The 22,536-nt window shown below is 33.4% G+C and overlaps 1 protein-coding gene across 1 annotated transcript in view; it reads left to right on the top strand.

Annotated features, from left to right (window-relative positions):
* Positions 1–22,536, top strand: part of LOC108917159 — a 234,381-nt gene that overhangs the window by 33,913 nt on the left and 177,932 nt on the right. The window contains exons 2-3 of the mRNA XM_023455102.1: positions 2,930–3,049; positions 7,472–7,541. Coding sequence (XP_023310870.1) covers positions 2,930–3,049; positions 7,472–7,541 — 190 coding nt within the window. The remainder of the gene's footprint in view (positions 1–2,929; positions 3,050–7,471; positions 7,542–22,536) is intronic.

The raw sequence follows: 22,536 nt of genomic DNA, 5'->3' as shown, positions 1-22,536 counted from the left end.
TTTGAGAACAAAAATAATTGAAATATATTGTTGGCCAAATAATCATGTAATATACATTTTCTACATAGTTTAAACAAATTATTATTTTTTACCTTTAGCAGAAAACTTTTATAGGGACGCTTATGAAACTCATTAAATTTTATTGCTAGGCGTTTTTATACATGACGTCGGAAAGACTATACAATTATTATTTTCGTGTAATACGTTCTCGAACATTCCAAAGCGTTTTATTTAAAGAAGCATTTTTTAAAACGATATCCGTCATATCTCGAAAAGTTTTTAACTGATTTCGTTGTAATTCTGCACACATTTTCTGTAAGGGTCTAGTTTTCGTCTGTACTCGAATAATTAAGATATCTTATATAGATTTTTTTTTAACTTTTTTTTTACTTGGATGTTACCGAGCGCTGTATAGCGGATTCTTGTCCCTATTTTACCTTAAAAAAATGTTGAACAACCTTTCAATATTAATAAATGTAATATTAAAGTTTTAATATAGTGTGTTGGGCGTCCTTGAACAAGTCGTTCACCACGAACCATCGAAGCAGTTTGTGAGAGTGTTGCTGAGAGTCCAGGAACATCAATTCGGTACCACGGTCAAGAACTGAATGTTTCAAGAAGCTCTCTACAGCGTATTCTCACGAAAGATTTGCATCTTCATGCTTAAAAAGTTCAATTGACTCAAGAACTGAAGCCTGATCCCGCAGAACGAAGATGTCGTTGAATGGATTATGGAAGCGGATGCTGATTTTTCGAACAAAATAATCTTCAGCGATAAGGTTCATTTTCATCTTGATGGCTTCGTTAATTGACAAAATTGTCGCATTTGGGGTTCAGAAAATCCATGAGTTGTTGAGAAACAAATACCTCTACAACGTGTCACTGTTTGGTGCGGAGGCATCATCGGACCATTCTTATTTGAAAATGCGGCTGGTCAGGCAATAAAAGTTAATGGTGTTCGCTATCGCGACATGATAATCCAGTTTTTCATACCTAAATTGGAAGATATGGATGCAGACGACATGTGGTTTCAAAAAGATAGTGACCCATGCCCGAGAAACAATTCAATTACTGTATGAGTCATTTCCTGGTCGTGTAATTTCCCGTTCAGAATCAGAATTAGCCGCATTTATGCAAAACGGTCATACTTCTTGAGTTAAATTTGGGACACCCGTTACAATTGTCTACACCTATAAACTTTGTAATTTATGGTATCATTATCACATAAGTGAAATATTTCATTAAGTAATTTACACAAATTAAAACCTACCGACTTTATTAAAACATTGGCTCAACTACCAATATAGAATTTGTAATGTTGACGTGACTACAACCATAGAACTAAAAACTAAAATCTTTATAATAACATAACAATATGACAATGCGACTATTTAAATAAAAAGTGTAATGCTCAGCAATTTCTTCTAAACAATAAAGAGCTAGAAAGCTAAATTTGACAATGAATGAATGAATGAATTTCAGTATAGAAATTAGTTCTAAAAAGCACATATCTAATACATTTCTACTGAATCGCTTCTATACTGTATATAATAATATATGATTTTGAAAATGTATGTTGATATGGGAGCTGCTCCAATTTACTGCACACAAACGTCACATAACAGTTTTAAGATGTAATATTGGACAAATTGCCACAATTTCTCTCACAGAACCTCATTGTTCAGGAATGCATGCGACCATTGGTAAAATACGACCAGTAAACGTGAGTTTGCTATCATGAATAAAGGCCATTTATAAATAAAACTCTCAAGTCCTTAAATTTCTAAACTTCCATTATTATTGGCATAATCAGAGACCAAAAGACATGCTTTTCTATAATAAAATACAGTCTAGCATTTAGATATAATCATTTGTAAGTAATTATTATCGCACCATTTATTAACATCTTTAGTGTCTTCTAAAACTTATTAGAGCTACTAATTGCGTAAATATATTTATATCGTTAACAAATTAGTATTACTACTTAGACAAATTATTTATTAATATAGTTAAAAAGTATAGGATCTAAACAAGAACCTTGCGGCACTCCTGAGGTGGCAATGTAATAAGTAGATCTACAGCCACCGAACTAAACGAATTGTTTTCAAACGAAGATCTATGATTAGAAAGATTAAATGCGCCAATAACAGAATCTAAAACTAGAGTAGATTTATACGGTCGAATGACTTACGTATGTCAGTATAGACTAGTTTTATCTGACCTTAAACCTTAAATAATAATCAGATATGTAGTATGAGCCAAATTTGCCATTTTAATTTTTTGTGTCGACACAAAATTCAGTCTTTCCTAGAGGAAAGACCAATTTTGATACATCGTTACATTTTGCATTCTGATATTTTATGAATAAAGAGTTTCCAACAATTCTAACTCTATTTTGAAAGGAAATAAACTATTTAAACCAAATTAATCACAACAAAATTCTTTGTCTATGGAAATCGAATGTGTATTTACCTCTATAGCTAAGAAAATAGTTTTATTGGGATAAAAGATGCAACGAATGAATTTTTTTTACATTGTCTTTTGCGCAAAACGAAATATTTAAAAATGACGAAATAGACGATAAATTTTACAGGCAAATTTTCTGCAACAAATTATTTAAAGAAATGGAAAACGACTTCATAGTAAATGACAAACATTGTGAATTTTTTAAAAGAATAGTAGGAGATTAAAAGAAAAAAGGATTTTCATTCTCTTTTTATTTTCAAATGAACATTGAACAAGACTTTTTTACTGACTAAATTGAAGCCAAATACAATGAGTTGGAAGGACGTCAATATTGAAATCTATGGCTGTACAATAACTGTAAATAACCCATAATATGCCTTGTACATACTCCTTAAAGATAGACACTGTAGATGTGCCTTGAGGTGAAATTTTTTTTTAGAATTTAGCTATAGCATCTTTTCAGAAGTTTCGATACGAAGGAGGCCGAGCGACGCCAATCAGAATCTGCGAAGGCTGCGACGCAAAGCTGGAAAAATTTACGCGCCGTCATGGCTTACTACCATTCTCTGCGAAAAATCAAGAGGTTTTGAAAAATAACTTTTGTAATTCTATACCTAATTCTACAGTTTTTTGGTCCTTCTGTATATCTATGGTTGTTTTTGATGGCCTCAAACTTCACTAATTTGATAAAGTTTCTACGTAGATTTACTCACACTTTTGTTCTTTTCGATGTTGTCTTTCCACTACCCTAAACAACGATAAAAATAGCCGTTTTACCGACCATTCGGTTCATCCACTCACCGTTTTATTTTTATTATTTTGTTTAGGGTAGCCTTAGCGGTTGTATTTTGCATGGAAATCTGTAGTTAGCGAATAGTATAGTGACATTAGTTACGTTGCTTGTATGTCGGTATTTCTAACACAACTTTGTTTATTCGTATCAAAGTCGATTGTAAGTAAGCGTTCATATGTTCTTTTTGCAATCTAGTTGGCATAGATTCATTTCGCTGACTCAGCAGCTAAGGTTGTATTCATTTCGTATAGATATATCTATTTAAAAAAGTTGATGCTAGATTTGAAATTGCGAAGATTTCTTACCCAAATGCATTATTTAATCATATTTTAAAAATTGGGTAATTAGTACATATTTGGGATGAATTTTAGTTGCATGAAAACTAAAAAATAAAAACTTCCTGTTCTTAAAAACTAGTTTTTCTTCATAATTTTTTGTACGTATAGTTTATTATAAAAAAGTAGGTCAAGCTGTTAACCAGATTCTTTGAGCGAGAATAACAGGACATTTCAATGCGATTTTTTCATTCAGGTGCCTTTTTTCAAGATACTGGGTGCCAAAGCTAGAATTTACTTAAATATTTTGGTAAATAATAATTTTTTTACATTTTTAATTCGACATGTGCTCTTTAGTGATATGTAATCGAATACCTATACTGGAAAATGTATGATTTTAACCTCTGCTTTCTATTTTTACAATGTTCAAACTGAAAACACATACAAGATAATTACAAACTTGGAAAATTATTTTTTAAAAGTAATTAAGCGTAAAAAAAATAATTTTCACTTAACAATTGCGAACATAATGAAAACTATCTGCCGGCATCTAATACTCTATGATGCAGCTTCAATCCGTATTTTTCAATCCGTATTCTTCAACAGCCTTTACTTTTCTGGTTTACATCAAATTTTTGTACGAAAATAAAAGTCTAAAGGATTTAAGTCCGAAGAATGAGAAGACCCTGAAGTTAACATGCATACCGCATTCCCTGACGTATAGCGAAAGGTCTTCATGAACTGGTAAGTCGTTTTCTGGAAAGTTCAAGTAGTTAATCAGCTAGGCCGTTTGTCAACAGAAAATGTCATGGGAATGGAAATGGAACATGGGAATTTTTAATAGACAACTAGTGTGTACTATGGAACACTAACCACTAATATTTTATCCACACTAGACTAATACTGAGAAACTTTAGATGAGGGACCAGTGACAAATAAGAAACAACGAATCTTGATACGAACTGTATATGTTCTGTGGAAAGAAAAAACAACCAACATAATATTCGGATTTACTATTCACAGGCAAGAAAAGAAAAACACAGGCACACAAAATAAAAAAGTGAGCTTACTTGAAAACCACATTAGGGTATCTGCATAGATGCACACAATTCGAATCCGTTGTTATTTTTACTCCAGCATCCACAGGATTTGAGTAAATGAAAAATTGTGGAAGAGCCGACTAATGGGCATCAGCAATGTTTTGAGAAAAAATATTTGGATCAGATAAAGCCTTAATCTTATGAATTATATTGTGCTGAACACTAATTAGTCCTCCTGGCCCTATGTAATCGATTTATTTGAGAAAGTCGCTAGAAAAACACTTACCTATATCGAAATTTGTACTGAATGAAGACATTTATTGCTCCAAGCATTTCAAGTTTTATTACAACGTATTAGAACGCACTAAACACTACACTTTGACTTTTACTATTTTGAAGTCCAGAATTATTGAAGCCCCAGTTTGAACATTTAAAATTCTCTATTTCTGATCGAAAAATTGAAACCAAACTATTCCTTACGTTTGTCATGAATGACCTATGCAGCAGACTATTTTCGAAATACTGTCTTCTGTTTCTTTTTTCAGTAACCAACAGAAGTCTGTCATCACATCAACATCCTATCTGTCTTGGTATCTTACTTCAATTTCTTTCAGATCTTGATGAAAGCGTTCCTTCTTGCTCCTCGCTATAATTACCTTAGTTTTCAGGAAAGTAGTTCAGGTGGGAATCAAGAAATTCTTATTTCTTCTACAGCAGTATCGCAGTCCTGGCTTTTGCGATTCTCTATTCACTAAAATTTGGAAATTAACTAGTATTGAAAACAATTTCCGTTTTTATCTAGCCTTGAAAAATTGTTTCATTAGTCAAGTATTATATGAAGCGGAGGAAACAGTATCTTCGTAGGGTCGATCATAGTTGCTCTATAAAATTGAACTTCCTTGATTGAGCACTTCTCTTGTTGGTCATTGCTTCTTTTAGTAATTGCTTTGGTCTCAATTATCCCATAAACACAAGTTGCAGGGATACTTGGTAATTCCTGAGTGCTATCCTAAAACGCCAATTATGCTGCGCAATTTTTTCCGCAGAGATAATTTCATAACATTCCTTTAATGTAGTTGAACGTGCAATGGAAATACAGATGTGTTTTATTTCCATTGTGTAGTTGTACCGCCTTGAGCTCTCTTTCGAAGAGTCTATCTCCACTCCTCGAAATTGTAATCTTTAGGTTTCAATTAATTTATCAAACCATGAACATCTGTACAATACACCAAAGAGAATAGTTTTCTTTATTGAAGAATTTTCGAGACTCTCCTCTTTGATCTTTGCAAAAAGGTGATTTCGTTCTTGGTACTACCATTCTTCGCGTCTTTAGTTCCGCAGCCAAAAATTCAGCAGCATCTCTTAGCCCTATTTTTCTAATAAGATCATTCAACTCTTCCTTGTTAAATGGATCTGGACATTTTGTTTCACCTCCTGGTATGTATTCGTCCTCATTTCTTTCAATTCTTCGGCTGATGATATTCCTGTCAGAGTCGAGTCCAAAGAATAGGGAGTCGGAAGCAGAGAAAATGTTGAAATGGAAAAGGAAGAGAGTGAGACTGAAACAGAAGAAGGCGAGATAGAAAGAACTGATGACGAATACGTAGCGACAGGTGAAACACGTCCAGATCTATATAATCAGCAAGATTTATTTCCGGATTTATTTCAGAATACTTTTATAGGAAGAGCTAGAAAGCTTAACATGTGTCAGATTTGTGTTCGACGGCTTAAAATATATTGGAATAATTGGAACTGGTCCAAATAAATATCTTGATTCCCTGCAAATTTCGATGTAAACGGTTTGTTAGCGGTTTTTCTCAAATAAATCGATTACAGAGAGCGATAAACTTCATTAAGATTAAGGCTTTATTAGTATCTTAAATAGTAACAGTTGGCAAGCAACAAGCGATGTCAGTTAGCCTTTAAATAAGTTAGCTATACTCAAATAATGATCTAAGGAAAATATTTTAACAATAATCCCCTTTTGTCAAGACCTATCTCGCATTGGAATTACCAAGTTAATTTTACTGTTAGACGTTTTGCACTTATCCGAATCGTTACTATGCAATGGCATTTTTATAAAGTTTGGTTAATAAATCTAATAAATACCTAGTAAATCAGACCCTAAATCATAATTTTACAAGTTTGATAAAAGAAATATATGGTAGATCTAAAGAACAATGTACAATAATAAGCACACAAAAAATAGGAGACATGAGAGGTACTACAAATTTCTATTTCTTCATTTGTTGTCCATAGTTTTAATCAAAATTACAAAGAAAATGTATCGGTAGATAGAAAAGTTTAAGCAATTGAATCTTTTAAAAAACGAGTATTAATAAAATTCTTTTGTATTATTTGATACTCTGTATCTTGCGAAAGAACGCCTAAATGAAAAATGGCTTAAGGGAAGTCCTATAACTTTCGACTAAAGAATGTGTGGTTAACGATTACTTATTTTGAACTTTCAAATGATTTTGTTATTGAAGAAGCCTTAAAGCCAACTAAAAAGCAACGTTGTTTCGATTCCAGAGCAAAACGTGGTCGACCAAAACTTATACAATATACAAAGTTGTACTTGAGCACTACAGTGAAATTTAGAAATAGTTAATAGTGTTAAAACAGTGATAGAAATTGTTATGTTTTTAGTTTTTATGCAAAATACAACTTACCAAGCAGGCAACCGTGGGTATAAGTTAGTTGGACTAAGCCACGGTTGCAAAAGTAAAATGGTATTTCTAGTGGAACTCTGTTTAAGTCTGTCCTATTGTAATTGGTGTTTTTTATATTATTTTTTAAGTATCTAATGTGACATGGTTGTGAAAATTGACATAATGCATTTTGGTATGACCGGTTGCCACTTTTCTCGATGAACAGTTTCCTTTTTCTGTTTCCAGAACCAAGTCCAACCAGAGGTGGATGAAACTAAGGACGACTGTACAAATATCCTCTGCAATATCAGCCAAGGTAAGGCTAGTATTTCAACTTGACTGATTCGATATTCATAACCTTAGTAAATTTATGCACTTTTGTAACAGAAGTTTTAGAAATTGAAACACATGTTCCCATAGGAAACGCTATATCTATAGAAAACGATCTTAATGTATCTAGATGAATCTTTTGAGTACTTACTCGCAAAAACCAAAATTATATCTTTTTTAACCAAGCAAAGTTAAAATAAGGAAGATGAAACTCCAATTTGAAAATATATAGGATGTCCGGGAAAATGTGGGAAATCTCTCGGGTGCAGATAGAACATGAAAAAATAAGATGAAAAGTTCCCATAAAATTTTTCGTACAGGCCCTCTCTACGGATATATGTGTGCCTGAAGGATGCCGCTGGAAATCGGTTTTTCTTGAATAACTTTTAAAATACTTAATATAATTTAATAAAAATTGTATGTGATGGACATCAGTAAGGACCTCTTAAAATAGTGTCCTTGAAACATATTTAGCTTTTTTAGTTTACCAGGGGCGGGCTAAGCTTTACAACTTAATGCCTAAATTTTTAACACCCTGTATGCTAAAGACTAAAATAATAAATCTGGGTAGCTTTAACCTTACACTAAAAAGAGGTACTCTTGTTTATTGTCGATAAAATGAACCGTGTACAAGAAAAAGAATAATAAACGAATTAATGTTTTATTTTTAATAAAAAGGGCCATGATTTCTATTTTTTTCTCGACAACAAAGTGACATCGCTGACACATAGATCTTCGTTATTAATTTACCGATTTTTGGATTTCGTGGTGAATTTAATTTTGAATAAATTCGAAATATCGAATACAGATATGCATTTCATCCGTCTTGCAATGCTTTACAAGTCAGGAAAATTAATTAATTACAGGAAAATATTTTAATTGCTGTAGAAGACAGTCTATCAACGACCACTCGAAAATTATCAGCACAGGAAACTATTTTAATTGCTGTAGAAGACAGTCTATCAACGACCTCTCGAAAATTATCAGCACAGTTTAATACATCAAAAACAATAGTACATGAAGTTCTTCAAGAACAGCTGTTATATCCATACCATTTGCAAAAAATACATGAACTGATTCCTGAATATTTTCCTCGTAGAATGCAGTTTGCAAACTGACTATTGAACCAGCAACGAAATAATGTAAACCTCATTAGCACTATTATTTTCACGGATGAAGCAAGGTTTAGCAAAAATGGTATCACCAATTTACACAACACACATGTATGGGCTGATGAAATTGGACCATTCGTATTGCCGGAACCATTGGATGGACAACTTTATTTGGAGTTCCTTCAGAACGCTTTTCAAGATTTAATAGAACACGTATCAATTGAAACCCGCCGAAACATCTACTTCATGTACGATGGGGCACCACCTCATTTGTTACATTTCCTGCCATACTGTGATTCAGGTATTTAAGTTATTTTATTATTCACACATACAGTGTGTATCAGCCAAATGGTATATATTCAATAATAAATAAATGGGGGCGTGTTCGAAAAAACGCTCGGACACGTCGGTTGGTATTTTTAGTTGGGCATTTTTTTTTAACAAAAACTTTTTATACAGGGTGTGTCATGTAACAATGGTCAATACCAACTTTCTTATTTTAAATGGAACACCCTGTATAATATTCAATTTTTGGATTATTTAGAAAATTCAAGAATATTTCATGTACAATATCCTCTACCTATCTTCAACTGTTTCGGAAATATTAAGTGTTTTCAAATTTATTACAAAAATTAACATTAAAAAAGAAAATTATTTGATTACAGAAATTTGCTACAACACACTCAATACTTATTTCCCATTTAGCTCTTGATAATGAGAAAGTAAGCAAAAACCATTTCAGCGTTCGTTTTTACTGATATAAAATTAAAAAAAAACTATAAATAGTTTTGTTTACTTTTGTTTAAAACACCTGGCCTTAGCAACGTGTTGTCTGCTTGCATGACAGTAGTTGTCAGTGTTATAGTCGTTTGAATTTCGTTAGCTGCATATCAGAAAAATAACAATTCTACAGATGATTGATTACGGATATAACATACGGACACAAATGGAAGTTGTTCGCTTATTTCATGAAAAAATTCTAAATTTGCGGCCTATATCTGAAGGGACAATTAGTAAAATAGAAAAGCGAGTTTGGACATGTAAGGCAGATAAAAAAAGCAGCTGCCAATGCAATAAGTGATGATATCAAATTGGATATTATGCTTGAGTTTGAAGAAAACCCACATACTTCTAGTCGAGAAGCAGCCCTAATGTTTGACCATTCATCGATTATTCGAATATTAAAAGAAAATAAAATGCATCCCTGTAAAATGAAACCAACTCAGGAGCTTATGGAAGACGATTTTGATAGGGGAACGTATTTTTGTGAATAAATGATGGCAATGTTAGATAACAATGTGATCCAATTAGAACATGTTTTGTTTTCTGATGAGTGTACCTTTACACTTCACGATCATGCTAATCGTCAAAATTGCCGCTATTGGTCTAATGAAAATCCTCACTGGATTACAGAAGAACACATGCAATACCCTGCGAAGGTTAATGTTTGACCAGGAATTGTTGGAGATCATAATATCATAGGTCCCTTTTTCATTGATGGCAATTTGCATGGCGATAATTATTTAGCACTGCTCCAAAATAATGTCGTCCCAATTTTGACAAATTTATATCCCGATCCAGCAAACCCACATGTTCCAGCGAATATGATATGGTTTCAGCAAGATGGAGCACCGCCCCATTACGAAATCAATGTCCGGCAATACCTCAACCGAATATTTCCAAATCGGTGTATAGGGAGGCGAGGATCGATGGAATGGCTAGCACGATTCCCTGATCTGACACCATTAGACTTCTCCTTATGGGAATATGTCAAAAGTATTGTATACAAAACTAAACCCCTCGACTTCGCTGACTTAAGAAGACGAATAACGCTTGCGATTATATCGGTCACGCCTGAGATATTGAGTAACGTTAAAAGAAATTTCTATTTAAGGTTATGATGTTCTCAAAACGTTCGCGGCCAGCATTTTGAACATCTCCTACATTGACATCAATGTTTTTTTGCTTTTTTTACATTAGTAATAAATAAACAGTATTACTTATTAGTTTTTGAGTGTGTTGTAGCGAATTTCTGTAATTAAATAATTTTCTTTTTCTAATGTTAATTTTTGCAATAAATCTGAAAACACTTAATATTTCCGAAACAGTTGAAGATAGGTATAGGGCATTGTACATGAAATGTCTAGAATTTTCTGAAGAATCCAAAAAAATTAATAATATACAGGGTGTTGCATTTAAAATGAGAAAGTTGGTATTGACCACTATTACATGACACACCCTGTATCGATGTGTCCAATCGTTTTTCCGAACATATCCCCATTTATTTATTATTGAATTTATTCCATTTGGCTGATACACACTGTATATTTGTAAAATTAATCTTTAACAGTAGATCAGGGGGTGTTATTGGAACAGAAATGAAAAAAATTGATAATAATCTTTCCAGAAAATTCGTTGCCGGCTTAGAATTTCCGAATTGCACTCTTAAAATATATTTAAATGTTAAATACATAATTTAAAAAAAAATTAAACTTCATTTGTATCTTATTGTGATGCTGTTGGGACTATTTTTTAATTGAGTCGAGAGTAGTCTGCGGACTTGTAAAGTATAGAGATTGTATAACTTTTTATAAAAGATAATGGAATGTTAAACAGAAAAACGAGCATTTCCGACATAGATACAGTTTTATTTGAATTCAATAAAGGAGTGAAGGCATAGGATGCCACTAGAATCATTAGTTCCGATTACGGACAGAAAATTATTGGATACAGTATAATACGAAAATGGTTTCAAAGTAAGCTATTTTGCAATGAACGATTCTCCATACTCAAGAAGGCCATTGATTTTAATAAACATCATTTGAACGTTTTAATTCAAGATGAACCACGTCGATCAAATCGAGAATTGACCATAGTACCACATTTGCATTACATGGTCAAAGTTTAAAAATTTGTGCCATATTATTACTAGTGGCGAAAAATGATGCATTTAAGTCAACACCAAAAACAGAAAGGAATAATTTCTAGTAGAAAAACAACTCCCGGGTAAAATATGGTACCTATCCTCGTAAGCTGACATGTGCATTTGGTGCGAAAAAGGAGGCGTTGTCTACTGTATATTACTACCCAGGAACGTAAGCATCACTGCTAAGATTTATTGTCAATGATTCCATGGTGTTGGGGCCGTCAAGAAAAAGGTCAGGAAGTCATTGAGTGATTTTATAGCATGAAAGCGCCCGCTCTTCTCTGTTAACATCACAAAAGTGACTATTTAGAAATTCGTTTGGGAGGTTATTCCACATCCGCCATATTCTCCTTACCTTGCCCCATCAGATTTTTATCTGTTTCATTTTTTATAGAAAACCTTCAAGGAATCTCCTTTACTGACGACGTTGCGCTTCAAAATTAGCAAGGCGGATTATTCACTTCCTAAACATGGAATTCCTTCAGACATGGAACAGAAAAACTGCTATATCGTTCATCAGAATCAATTTTGAATTCAATAAAAGTGCTACAAGCTTTTGCGTCAAACCAATATTTAATCTATACATTTATATATACACCTCATTTGAAATGATACTTTAGATAGGTTCCATTTAGACAATAAGTTTCGATTGCCTGTTTCCTCGGCAAATACGAGAAATCCGAAATTGTCGAAAGTGACTAGACTAGAGATGCGTTGTATTAGTAATTTACGCACAATAGTAGAAAAAAAATGTATATTATCCACGTGTATGAAACATGTCGAAAAAATTAATTTAACCATTAGAAATCGTTTAGCATTTAGCCAGTATCTTGTCCGCTAAGCGCCTTTTCATGGATAATCTCTGGCCAATTTTTTACGACATGATTTACAACGTATTCCAGTGAAATGAATATTCAGAAGATATCTTGGGGTGATAGATTGAAACTACTTCATTCAGCGGGCTCCCATTCCCTCAGACTATGATTTATTTCGCATAAAATGTGGCATGGTACGTTCTAATGTTGCCAAGTAATACGATGCCTCATAAACCGGACAAGGCAAACTGCGATATTTCATCCTAACAATACTTTGTGTTTCAATTCAATGTAAACATATTCGTCAGTGGAAATTTACAAACGATCGATTGACGCTGCATGTTTTTCCGGCGCGCTTCGTTAATTTCAATTTATAAATGCATAAACGTCATACTGAATTTAATAGGGATAAAGAGGGTGTGGTAGAATATTCCCAGAGTTCTAGATATTTTAATTGAACTTGGAGGCCGATGAAATAAATTATATTTAAACAAAAATTTCTTAAGCGTACTTAACAACTTCCGATCTACTAAATTGTTCAAGGAATTGGCAAGGAATCGTTACAATAAACTGGTAAAATTTAAGGCTATTAACATTTAGAGCAAAAACAATCAGAATAACAGCAAAGTACAAACTTTAATAGGCTTGTAGTTTATCCCAGATTAACGCAACTTCAATAACAGACTGGATCTGTCTTAAAAGATGTAGGTCATAGACCCTAGGGATCTCTCCTTGTAGAGGCTTCAGCTATGGACTGGCGATGGTTACTGATAAGAGAAAAATACTTTTCCTCATTCCAAAGTACAGTGAAATCGTATTTTTCCCGCTCTTCTACAAATCGAGTTAGAATAGATCATCTATCAATTATTGTATTATTCGTTAATGTCCACGTTATCACTCGGATATATATCAAAACCTCAGGAGCAGCACAGTGGAGTGACCTTCACTCTTAAGATAGGTCGAGCATCTTACGGCCAGATGAAGGCTTCTAGACCAATATATCTGACGTCCTTTCTGCTGAAACTACAGGAAAGATACATTTAGAAGCTCATTAAAAAGGAAGCGCTTATGACACTGCCAATTTTCCAGTACCAATTACTGACCAATCAACTTGACGTCTGTGCCATGCAAGGTTATGGAGAGGATTATTTGTGAAGAACTGATCAAATTTTTACTTAACAATGATATCATCATCAACATGGATTTCTCCCTAGTTGTTCGGTTGTGTCGAATTTACTGCAAGCTATTAATTCCTGGACTGTATGTGCAGACAATGGACAACCCTTAGATTTTTCTCGAGACTTTGATAAAGTGCCGCACTCCCGTCTGTTGAATAAACTGAACCACTTGGGTGTCCGTGGCAATCTTTTAAACTGGATCAAGTATTTTCTAGAAGATCGCCAATTTACGGTTCGTGTTGCTGACAGTTTCTCCGAAAAACGGAAGGTATTAAGCGGTGTGCCGCAGGGTGCAGTCCTTGGGCCAATTTTATTTCTAATATACTCAGGTCAGACCTTACCAATAATTTGCATGCCTCAAGTGTTATCTTATGCAGATGACCTTAAGTTGTTTTCCTCACCTTCTTCGCTTCTACAAGAAGATCTTGATATGATTATGAATTGGTGTTCTGAATGGTTGTTGACTCTTAATCCCGAAAAATGCTGTTGGTTTTAAATACCTTTCATATGATATACTTTATGCGCCTCCGTCTTCAATCATTGGAAGTGCGACGTACTCGTGGTGACCTCATAACAACTTATAGAATACTTCATGGTGAATTATACCCAGAAAGGATGTTTCAAATAAACACTGATTCTCGTCTTAGAGGTAACTCCTTCAAATTTAAGAAAGAAAATTTTCACACCCGCAACAGACATCATTTTTTACCCAATAGAATTTTCAACCTGTTGAACTCCCTACCAGATTGTGGTTTCGGCACCATCTCTTAACTCCTTCAAGAACAGACTCGATCACCACCATAATCCACAAACTGGATAATATTTTTCTAGGATATCCATGCATATTTTATTTATTTTTACTGTTTGAATTCGTGTCATTAATTTTTGTTTCTTATTTTTCTCTTTGTATTTTTCTTATCAACCATATATAGGATAGGTGATTTTTTTGTATTAGAGCTTAACAAGCATTTGCTTCAGTTCTTAAAAGTTCTTAATAATAACAATAATAATAATAGTAATAATAATAATTTTACCTACCATCAGGTGAATTTACAGGATCGGCATTATATTAAGCAGTGTACAAAATCGAAAAAACTAGCAGTCAGAAAGGGTCCACTGTCAACGCCTTCTTGGACATTGCTGGAACATTTGATAACACTTTCTATGATTTCATTCAGTGGATGGTAGAAGCGGCCATGCTTTCTGGCTGTTAAGTTTACACAACCTTCAATAAGACTACGGTTAGGATGGTAGTAGGACAAGGATGTCCGCAGAACGGTGTTCTTTCTTCGCTGTTGTGGTACTTCGTGCTTGACGATGGCAGGGAATCTGGTTTCTAGAGGAAATCTTTACGCAAACCTACACTGAAAATTGTTATACTTATTTCAAGGTAATCACCAGTCGTCATTAGTAATCTCACTTAAAAACAATAGAAAATTGGTGTAAGGTCCAAGGATTCAATGTCGATATTGTCCTCTTCATCCGAAAACAAAACATAGTCAGCTGTAGGATGCCGATTATCTTCAACAAAACTATCCAGAATCTGGTACCCCACATTGACAGATGATTACGAAAAGCCACTTCGTTTTTTTTGGGCTTCCGGGAAAATGTGGGAGTTTAATCCTAAAGCTACTCTGTAGCTTTATACTGCTGTTATTAGTTCCTGCTTCACATACGCCCCTGTAGTATTTTGACGTGCTGTTCTGCGGGTAATTATTATTATTTGGCGTTTACATAAATTACAGTAAATCCCATGGTGTCAGCATGAGAGGAATGTTATGCACAGCCTTCAAAAGGCCTAGATGTTCTCCTAATACTTCAGAAATCTCGCGATTGAGAGGAAGTCAAACAGGGCATCATACCGGCTGAAATAGTGAGAAATGTAGTGACCATACGGTAGTTTTCAATCAACTAGTAAAAGGGGGATAAGAATATTGGGACTGTTAGACTGTTACATATATTTTCCAAAGGAATTTTAAAGGGAAATCAGTCTTAGTAGACTGATATTCAGATTGCAATAGAGTTCATCTGGTTTACTGATGGATCCAAGTCAGACGAAGGCTCAGGCTCAGGGTGACGATTATACCAATTGAAGGCGTCAAGTGAAGCTGATCTGGGGTTCTAGTCTCAGCAATGTAACAGGTAATAAAAAAGGACAATATTCCGGTCAGACAAAGCTCAGGCTTCCAATTTAAGGGATCAGAACCAGTTTTAGGGCTACAGCAATGTTCTCTAGATTCATTAATATCAAAGAGGGGTTAATGGAAGAATTGCCAATTGGGCGCAGAATTTCAAGAAGCATCACAACATAATTATTGGATGGAGCACCTATGCAAGGTGAGGTTATGCGGATACAAAGACGAGGATTCCATACATATCCTCTGTCGCGGCGGTTACACTGTTATCAACTTGTCAGACTTCTTTTAACCTCTTATTTACGACATGCACAATGAGTCACAATGCTGCAATGACTCTAAAATAACCAAGGGGTGCAGAAATTTATAGACTCAGACCTAAATGGAGTGCAAGCTATATATAAAAAAAAATATAAGTATAGCAGTCCTACAAGTTAGAGTTGATTTATCTTTTCCTGATATTTTTCAGGGAAAAAACTGGAACACCCTACATTAACAAGGGGAATAATTCCTTATCAAACATGGTTTCACTTGGACATGAATTTTTAATACTTGGAAATGTGCTGAAACCTTTTGCATGTAAATAAGCACAGTTCTTGTTTAATCAAAAGTACCCACCATATTGTAGTGGATGTAAGCATCATCTATTTTTAATTTAGAAAATAATTCTGCCTAGTTTGCTTATAAATTCAGAACAAGTTTACTTTTCCGGCCAGGGGATATTTATATAACAAAGTTACAGTTGTACAAAAGCAAAGAGTCCCCTGGAGTATTGCAAATAAAACTAATTTCCCGTGAATCCCCCTGAGTCGATGTTGGCGAAACTCATATTTATGTTTCCGTAGAAATCGAATATATATAGGAAGTATTTTTGTATCGCGGTATCCATAAGTAATTGAAAACGTTTCTCTTACACTTTAACAGAAATCTTTTTAAAATTTGTATTTACCTCAAATAAGTATTTGAAATCAGCCGTACTATGTAGGAAGTTCATATTTGTGTAAGGGATTCTTCTTCAATTACTTTTTAAAATTTGGTTAGTAACGCCATTTTACATCATTTAATTTTAAATCTAATGAAATCCTATTCCACTGTCCACTTTATTTTCAAGAAATACTAAATATCACATTAGGTACTTTTACTTTAATTATTAAAAATGTAAAGTTCATGCGTACGAGATGGTCAATCAAGTCAATATATAGGTTCTTGATTATAAATATAATCCTGCCTTAAATCTCTAAATTTAGAGGTTAATCGTCTCCATACCCATTTTAAATACGAAAATGACCGTTCCACATTTACCCGTCACAGGTGTATATCTAAAATAGTCGAAGTTTTCAGTAATGGTGGTGAAACATCAACTTCTTCACATTTTAATAATCTACCACTATCCGCGACATTGTACAATAACATGTACATGTCTGCCTCTGATCTGAAGCTTCGCATCGATCAATTTATTCGAAACGTATCTAGCGGCACCCTAATGCCTGTCCTGTCGGGCTGGCGTGTCGGCGTGTCGTTTGTACGTGTATGAGTAAGTTGAACGCTTTGCTTGGTCGTGTCTGTGGCACGAGTTATTTTGGCAATCAGTAGAATTGTGTATCGTGAGCATAGAGCTCACACAGATTGACCACAAAGTTAGTCTATTTCTGCTACCACAACGCGTATTGCCGCTTACTAGTATAATACAGGGTGGCCAAATAAAAACGAAACAAAGTCATTTTCAGGAACTGCGTCAAAGTCTGTTGTAAAGAGAATTGTAAGAGCTCTCAAAAGAAATATTACTCAACCCCTAATGCCATTTAAATATTTTGTGGTGATGCTTACCCTTGCTTGGGGGTGAAAGTGGCGGAGTCAAAAATACCAGCAAAGAATGTCCCCCTTTAATCTAAAATCGACGGGTCTGAGCGTTTTTCTACAATCTTGACACAGTTCCTGAAAATGGCTCTGTTTCGTTTTCATTTGGCCACCCTGTATAGATTACTACTCTTCATTAATTTGATTTTCGCTACAAAGTTTCTGATGTCTACTTTATATTATTGTCAAAAGTCAGTATTAATGAGATAGCTCCTTGAATTTACAGCGGCTAAACAATATTTTGAGGCCTGCACCTCAATAAGCCGTCAGAGGTAATTGATTTCAACCACAAAACAGTTTAATAATGGCAGAAATTTAGTAAACGAGTGAAGTTTAATTAGGTTAGAATGCACTCAAATACTTACCTCTCTATAACCGGTAACTGCAGTAGAAAATTAAAATAAATTTTTCTCAGAAGCGAAGCAACGAATTCTTTACAATAAATAATTTTGCATAAAACACCTAAGATTTTCCCCAAAATTATTATAATTAAAAATCAAAAGTCTCACATATTATAGGAAAGAACGTAAACATAATGTTGGTCCCCTGATTACGCAACTTTGCCCCCATTTAAGCTATTTCGTACCTCTTACCGTTCCCGAGATCTCTGTAGTGAGAAGTGAATTTGTAACAGCCTGTATAGAGAGATCACTGAGAGTCAGAATACCTTTGTAATTTTTTTTAATAATAATTCAATTTAAACAAATTTGCTGGCATCATCATGTCAAATGTTTTTTACCACTAATCACTAAGTTTTTAATGGTGCGAAGACGAATGCTCTTTTTGGTACATTTTTATTCATAAAATCTTCGTGAGTATCTTTATTGTGCTTTACATTTTCTTCGATTTAATAAAGCTATGTCGAACCTCTAATCCTTAATTTTTTACACATTTATTGGAAACATTACTTACATTCGACAATATTATATAAAATAGCCTCCCACGTTACAAGTTGTAATGGTTTACAAGACTACGGAATGTAGACAGTACATTTAGTATTCGTTGTTAAATAAGATATAAAGCGGCATTTAATAAATGCCACAGTACAAAGTGAGGATTGCGTGCTCCTTGTACCCGAAATATTTTATAATTTGGGTAGAGCTAAAACACTTGGCTCAACCATTTAACTATTTCTATGACTTCCAGTGACGATATTAGTAACAATAGAGCTGAATTATTGTCAATTATAACTTTGACGCAAAGACGTTTGTTCTGTGATAGAGAATTATATGTTCTTTTTCTTTATGTTACCACTCATTTGTTTCAAATAAAAAAAATGTATTTCACAAATAGGTCGTAGAATGTGGAAATTATAGTACCAGTAGGTTGTAAAGTGATTGATTTAGAATAATGTTACAAGATTCCAACTATTAAAATATAGGTAAATATGTTAGAACAGTGCTGCGCAAATATAGTATCTACCTGATTTATCTATACAGGGTGATATACAATTTATCCAAAAACTTATGGGGACTTATGAGCCTTAAATAGAATCGATATCACCAAAAAAATTATAACAATATATTTACAGATTTCGAGAAAAAATTGTTTGTTTTTAATTTTATATTTAAAATCACTAGGTAGCTTGATTTTAAAAAATGTCTTATTCAGAATTCTCAATGCCCACGAATCAGTTTCCATCAGATAGTTGTCAAATATCTGCTAGAAAATATTTGACTGTTAAAAAAGAAAATTTGAATTGAATTTGAATTTTTGAAATTGCAAAAATAAATACATATAACTTTAAACTTTAATAAAATTTTTAATACTCGAATAAAACTAGTTATTCTATAACGTAGATATACAGGTGGTAATTTTAACTGAGGGTTACTTTTAGGGGTAATAGTATGTTCCCTAAATACGAATCTGAAATTTTTATTTTTTAATCAAAGAAATAGTCGAATTTTAATTAGTTTTTTAAACTGCACTGTGGGTCAAACGGCATTTTTTTATGTCAAAATGAAATATCTCGAAGAAGAATTATTATTAACGAATCGTTTTACATGTTTTTTTTTTAATTAAAGCTTATTTGATACAGATTTAGGGAAAATTATTGCGAATGTCATCATCCCCTATTTTGGGGGTGGAAATGAAGGATGCATAGGTGAAAAAAGTTAAAATCGATTTTCTTCGTTCAGAAATCTTATATCTTCGAAACAGTGAATTCAAGACACTTTTTGGTGCAAGCAATGCTCAATTGAAAATATTTTCATCCCTATTTAAGGGATGGGTGTGGAAAATGAAAATTAAAGAAAATATGCATAAAAGGTTTTTGTTGTCGCTGAGCACGAAAAAAAGCATCACTAAAAAAATAAAACTCCTTTTCAGGAGCTGTTTTTATCATCCCCTAATTTAGGGGAAGAACTGAGGGGTGGGGGATTGAATAATAAAATTCATCTGAAATATTACCAGACTCTTTCAATTTGCTGAACTTAAATATACAAATATACAAATGATAAAAACAATACCTGTACAATATATTGTGTTCAGAGCTGTAATTTTATTGCCTTGTTATAAGAGAAACTGCGTTTTGACACAGAAATGAATGTTTGCTTACAGTAAGTATATGCATTTTCTTACACTAAGCTAATCAATTCATGTAAAAAATTTATTTAATTTTTTATTGTTATTCATTTCCACCCCCAAAATAGGGGATGATGACATTCGCAATAATTTTCTCTAAATCTGCATCAAATAAGCTTTAATTAAAAAAAAAATGTAAAACCATTTGTTAATTTTTCTTCGAGATATTTGATTTTGACATAAAAAAAATGCCGTTTGACCCATAGTGCGCCGCCACTGGGCGTAAACAGGAGTTCTCGGTATTAGAGCATTAATGCACCATCAGCGTTGCCAGTGTTTCTGAGCCAATTTGTATTGTGCGAAATTGCAATGAAAAGTAATTTAATAAAACATAGATTGCTTTTGTATAAACTTAGCGATGTGGTATTTTAAAGCCACCATTTTTTTTTGTTATCACTGTGATGGAAGCACCGATCATAAAAAAACATTCTATCGTTTCCAAAAATATAAAAATGTTTACGTCATTTATTATTTGTACATATTTTTTAATTAACTGTTAGACAGAGAAACTAATGAAAACTGATTGCTATAATACGACAACCACGGGTTATTTTAAAATCACCAAATTTTTTACAAAACTTAAAATTTTTTACAGATTTATTAAGTATTAACTAATAATATGTAGATATGTTACTAATTGGAAATTAAACTAATTTATGTTCTAAAATAATTATTTTCTCTATTTTAAAAGGCGAACATAATTAAAAAAAAAATAAATGAAAGTACTAATCTGATTGATATGAAATATTTTTTAAAAAATCGTTTAAAGTTGTTACAATTATGTTAATATTTTTTACTTACGGCGGCGGCGGGTGATGTGAAAAGTTGCTTTTTAATAACCTTTCATTTAAACTATGAGATTTGACAACAATGCATAGCCCAGTTCTCAACTGTGCATGCGCTGCGTCTAACGCCTGTCGTTGTTTGAAGTCACACTAGCTTGTCCAGCGGTGGGGTATGAAAATTACTCCAGCGGGGGGGTATGAACATTACTAAACAAAAGGGTAAAAAGAAAATTAAGTTTTCACGGAATTTGATAAATAAATATGTGTTTCTGAAAGTCAAAGATAGCCTCTGTGTAAATATGACCCCCACTCAATTATTACAACCTGGTATAACAAATTATGAAAATTTAATAATAAACTTTTGGTTTAATACAACCTTAATAATAAGTCTGCAAAAGTCAGATACACGATCTCTATTCTTTCTACGTTCCTTTAGTTTTAACTAAAGTAAGTTAATTTATTTTTTGGAAATTAATATATTTGACAAAATTGTGTTTGGAGAATAGGAGAAAACTTTAATTATTATCTTTTCGCAGCACCTGCTGAATTGTGTTTGTTTACTGTTTACGCTAAATTTCAATTTTTTATGAGTGTAACATATTTTTTCAGTTTACATATTCAATTCAAATATTTGGAACGAAACTTGTTTAGATTTCTGAATCACGAAAAAACACGGCACCGAATCAAATGAAGTCATTATCACAAAACATAAAATAGGATATTACAAGTGTTCTGTACTGATAGAATTATCCTTATTTTTCTTAAAAACAATTACAACCAGGGCTTGAGCAATAAATAGTCCGTTATATTCGCTAACCATCAAAGGAATTAGTTGAAATCATGAAATTTAATGGAAATTCTGCTGAGATGTCAACACTGCTCTTTTTACCTTGATTTATTGTTTACACATCAGTCTTGCTAGTGTTCAAAATAACCTATGAGTACTATCCAGAATTAATGGATATTGTTTTAATTTATGGTGGAACAAGGCAAAATGCTAATGCAACAAATGTAGACATGTACCAAATGTTGCTACTTCTGTCACTGTTGTTCAACGGGAGTACGAACGGGGAGTAATGTATCAGCCTAGGAACAAATTTTAAATATTGTGGAAGAAAATCCCCATAAATATGAGGCAAATGGTTCCGCAAGTGTCTGTAGTGTCCCAATTAATAGTGTAGCGCATATTATGCGTGGCTCAAATATATTCCTATCATATACAACGTGCCTAATGATTAGTACCAACGAGTATCTGTTGCGGATTAAATTTCGCTGAGTTATCATGAAATGAGACGACTAATGTTCGCGATACACATGTCTGGGAACTTGAAAATCTGCATGAGATTCAATGAGATCATTTCCAGCACCGACGATCGCTTAATTGTACAGTTGATATTGCAAAATCGAATGGATGGTTTTCAGTAACTCGAATTTCTTTGAAGTGACTTGGACTTCTTGAATATGCATCCTTAGCTGTTCAATAACGAGTGTAGTGCACGATAGTATGCCCTTTCACTTTTGACAAATTCTTGAAAATTCGTTTAATAAAGCTCAAGAAGTATGGTGGACTGGATGAGGAAAACTTCTTTA

This window comes from Anoplophora glabripennis, unplaced genomic scaffold (assembly GCF_000390285.2).
Source record: "Anoplophora glabripennis isolate ALB-LARVAE unplaced genomic scaffold, Agla_2.0 scaffold79, whole genome shotgun sequence".
NCBI lineage: Eukaryota > Metazoa > Arthropoda > Insecta > Coleoptera > Cerambycidae > Anoplophora > Anoplophora glabripennis.
The sequence above is the reverse complement of the archived record's forward strand: the minus strand, read 5'-3'. Positions and strand labels throughout refer to the sequence as shown.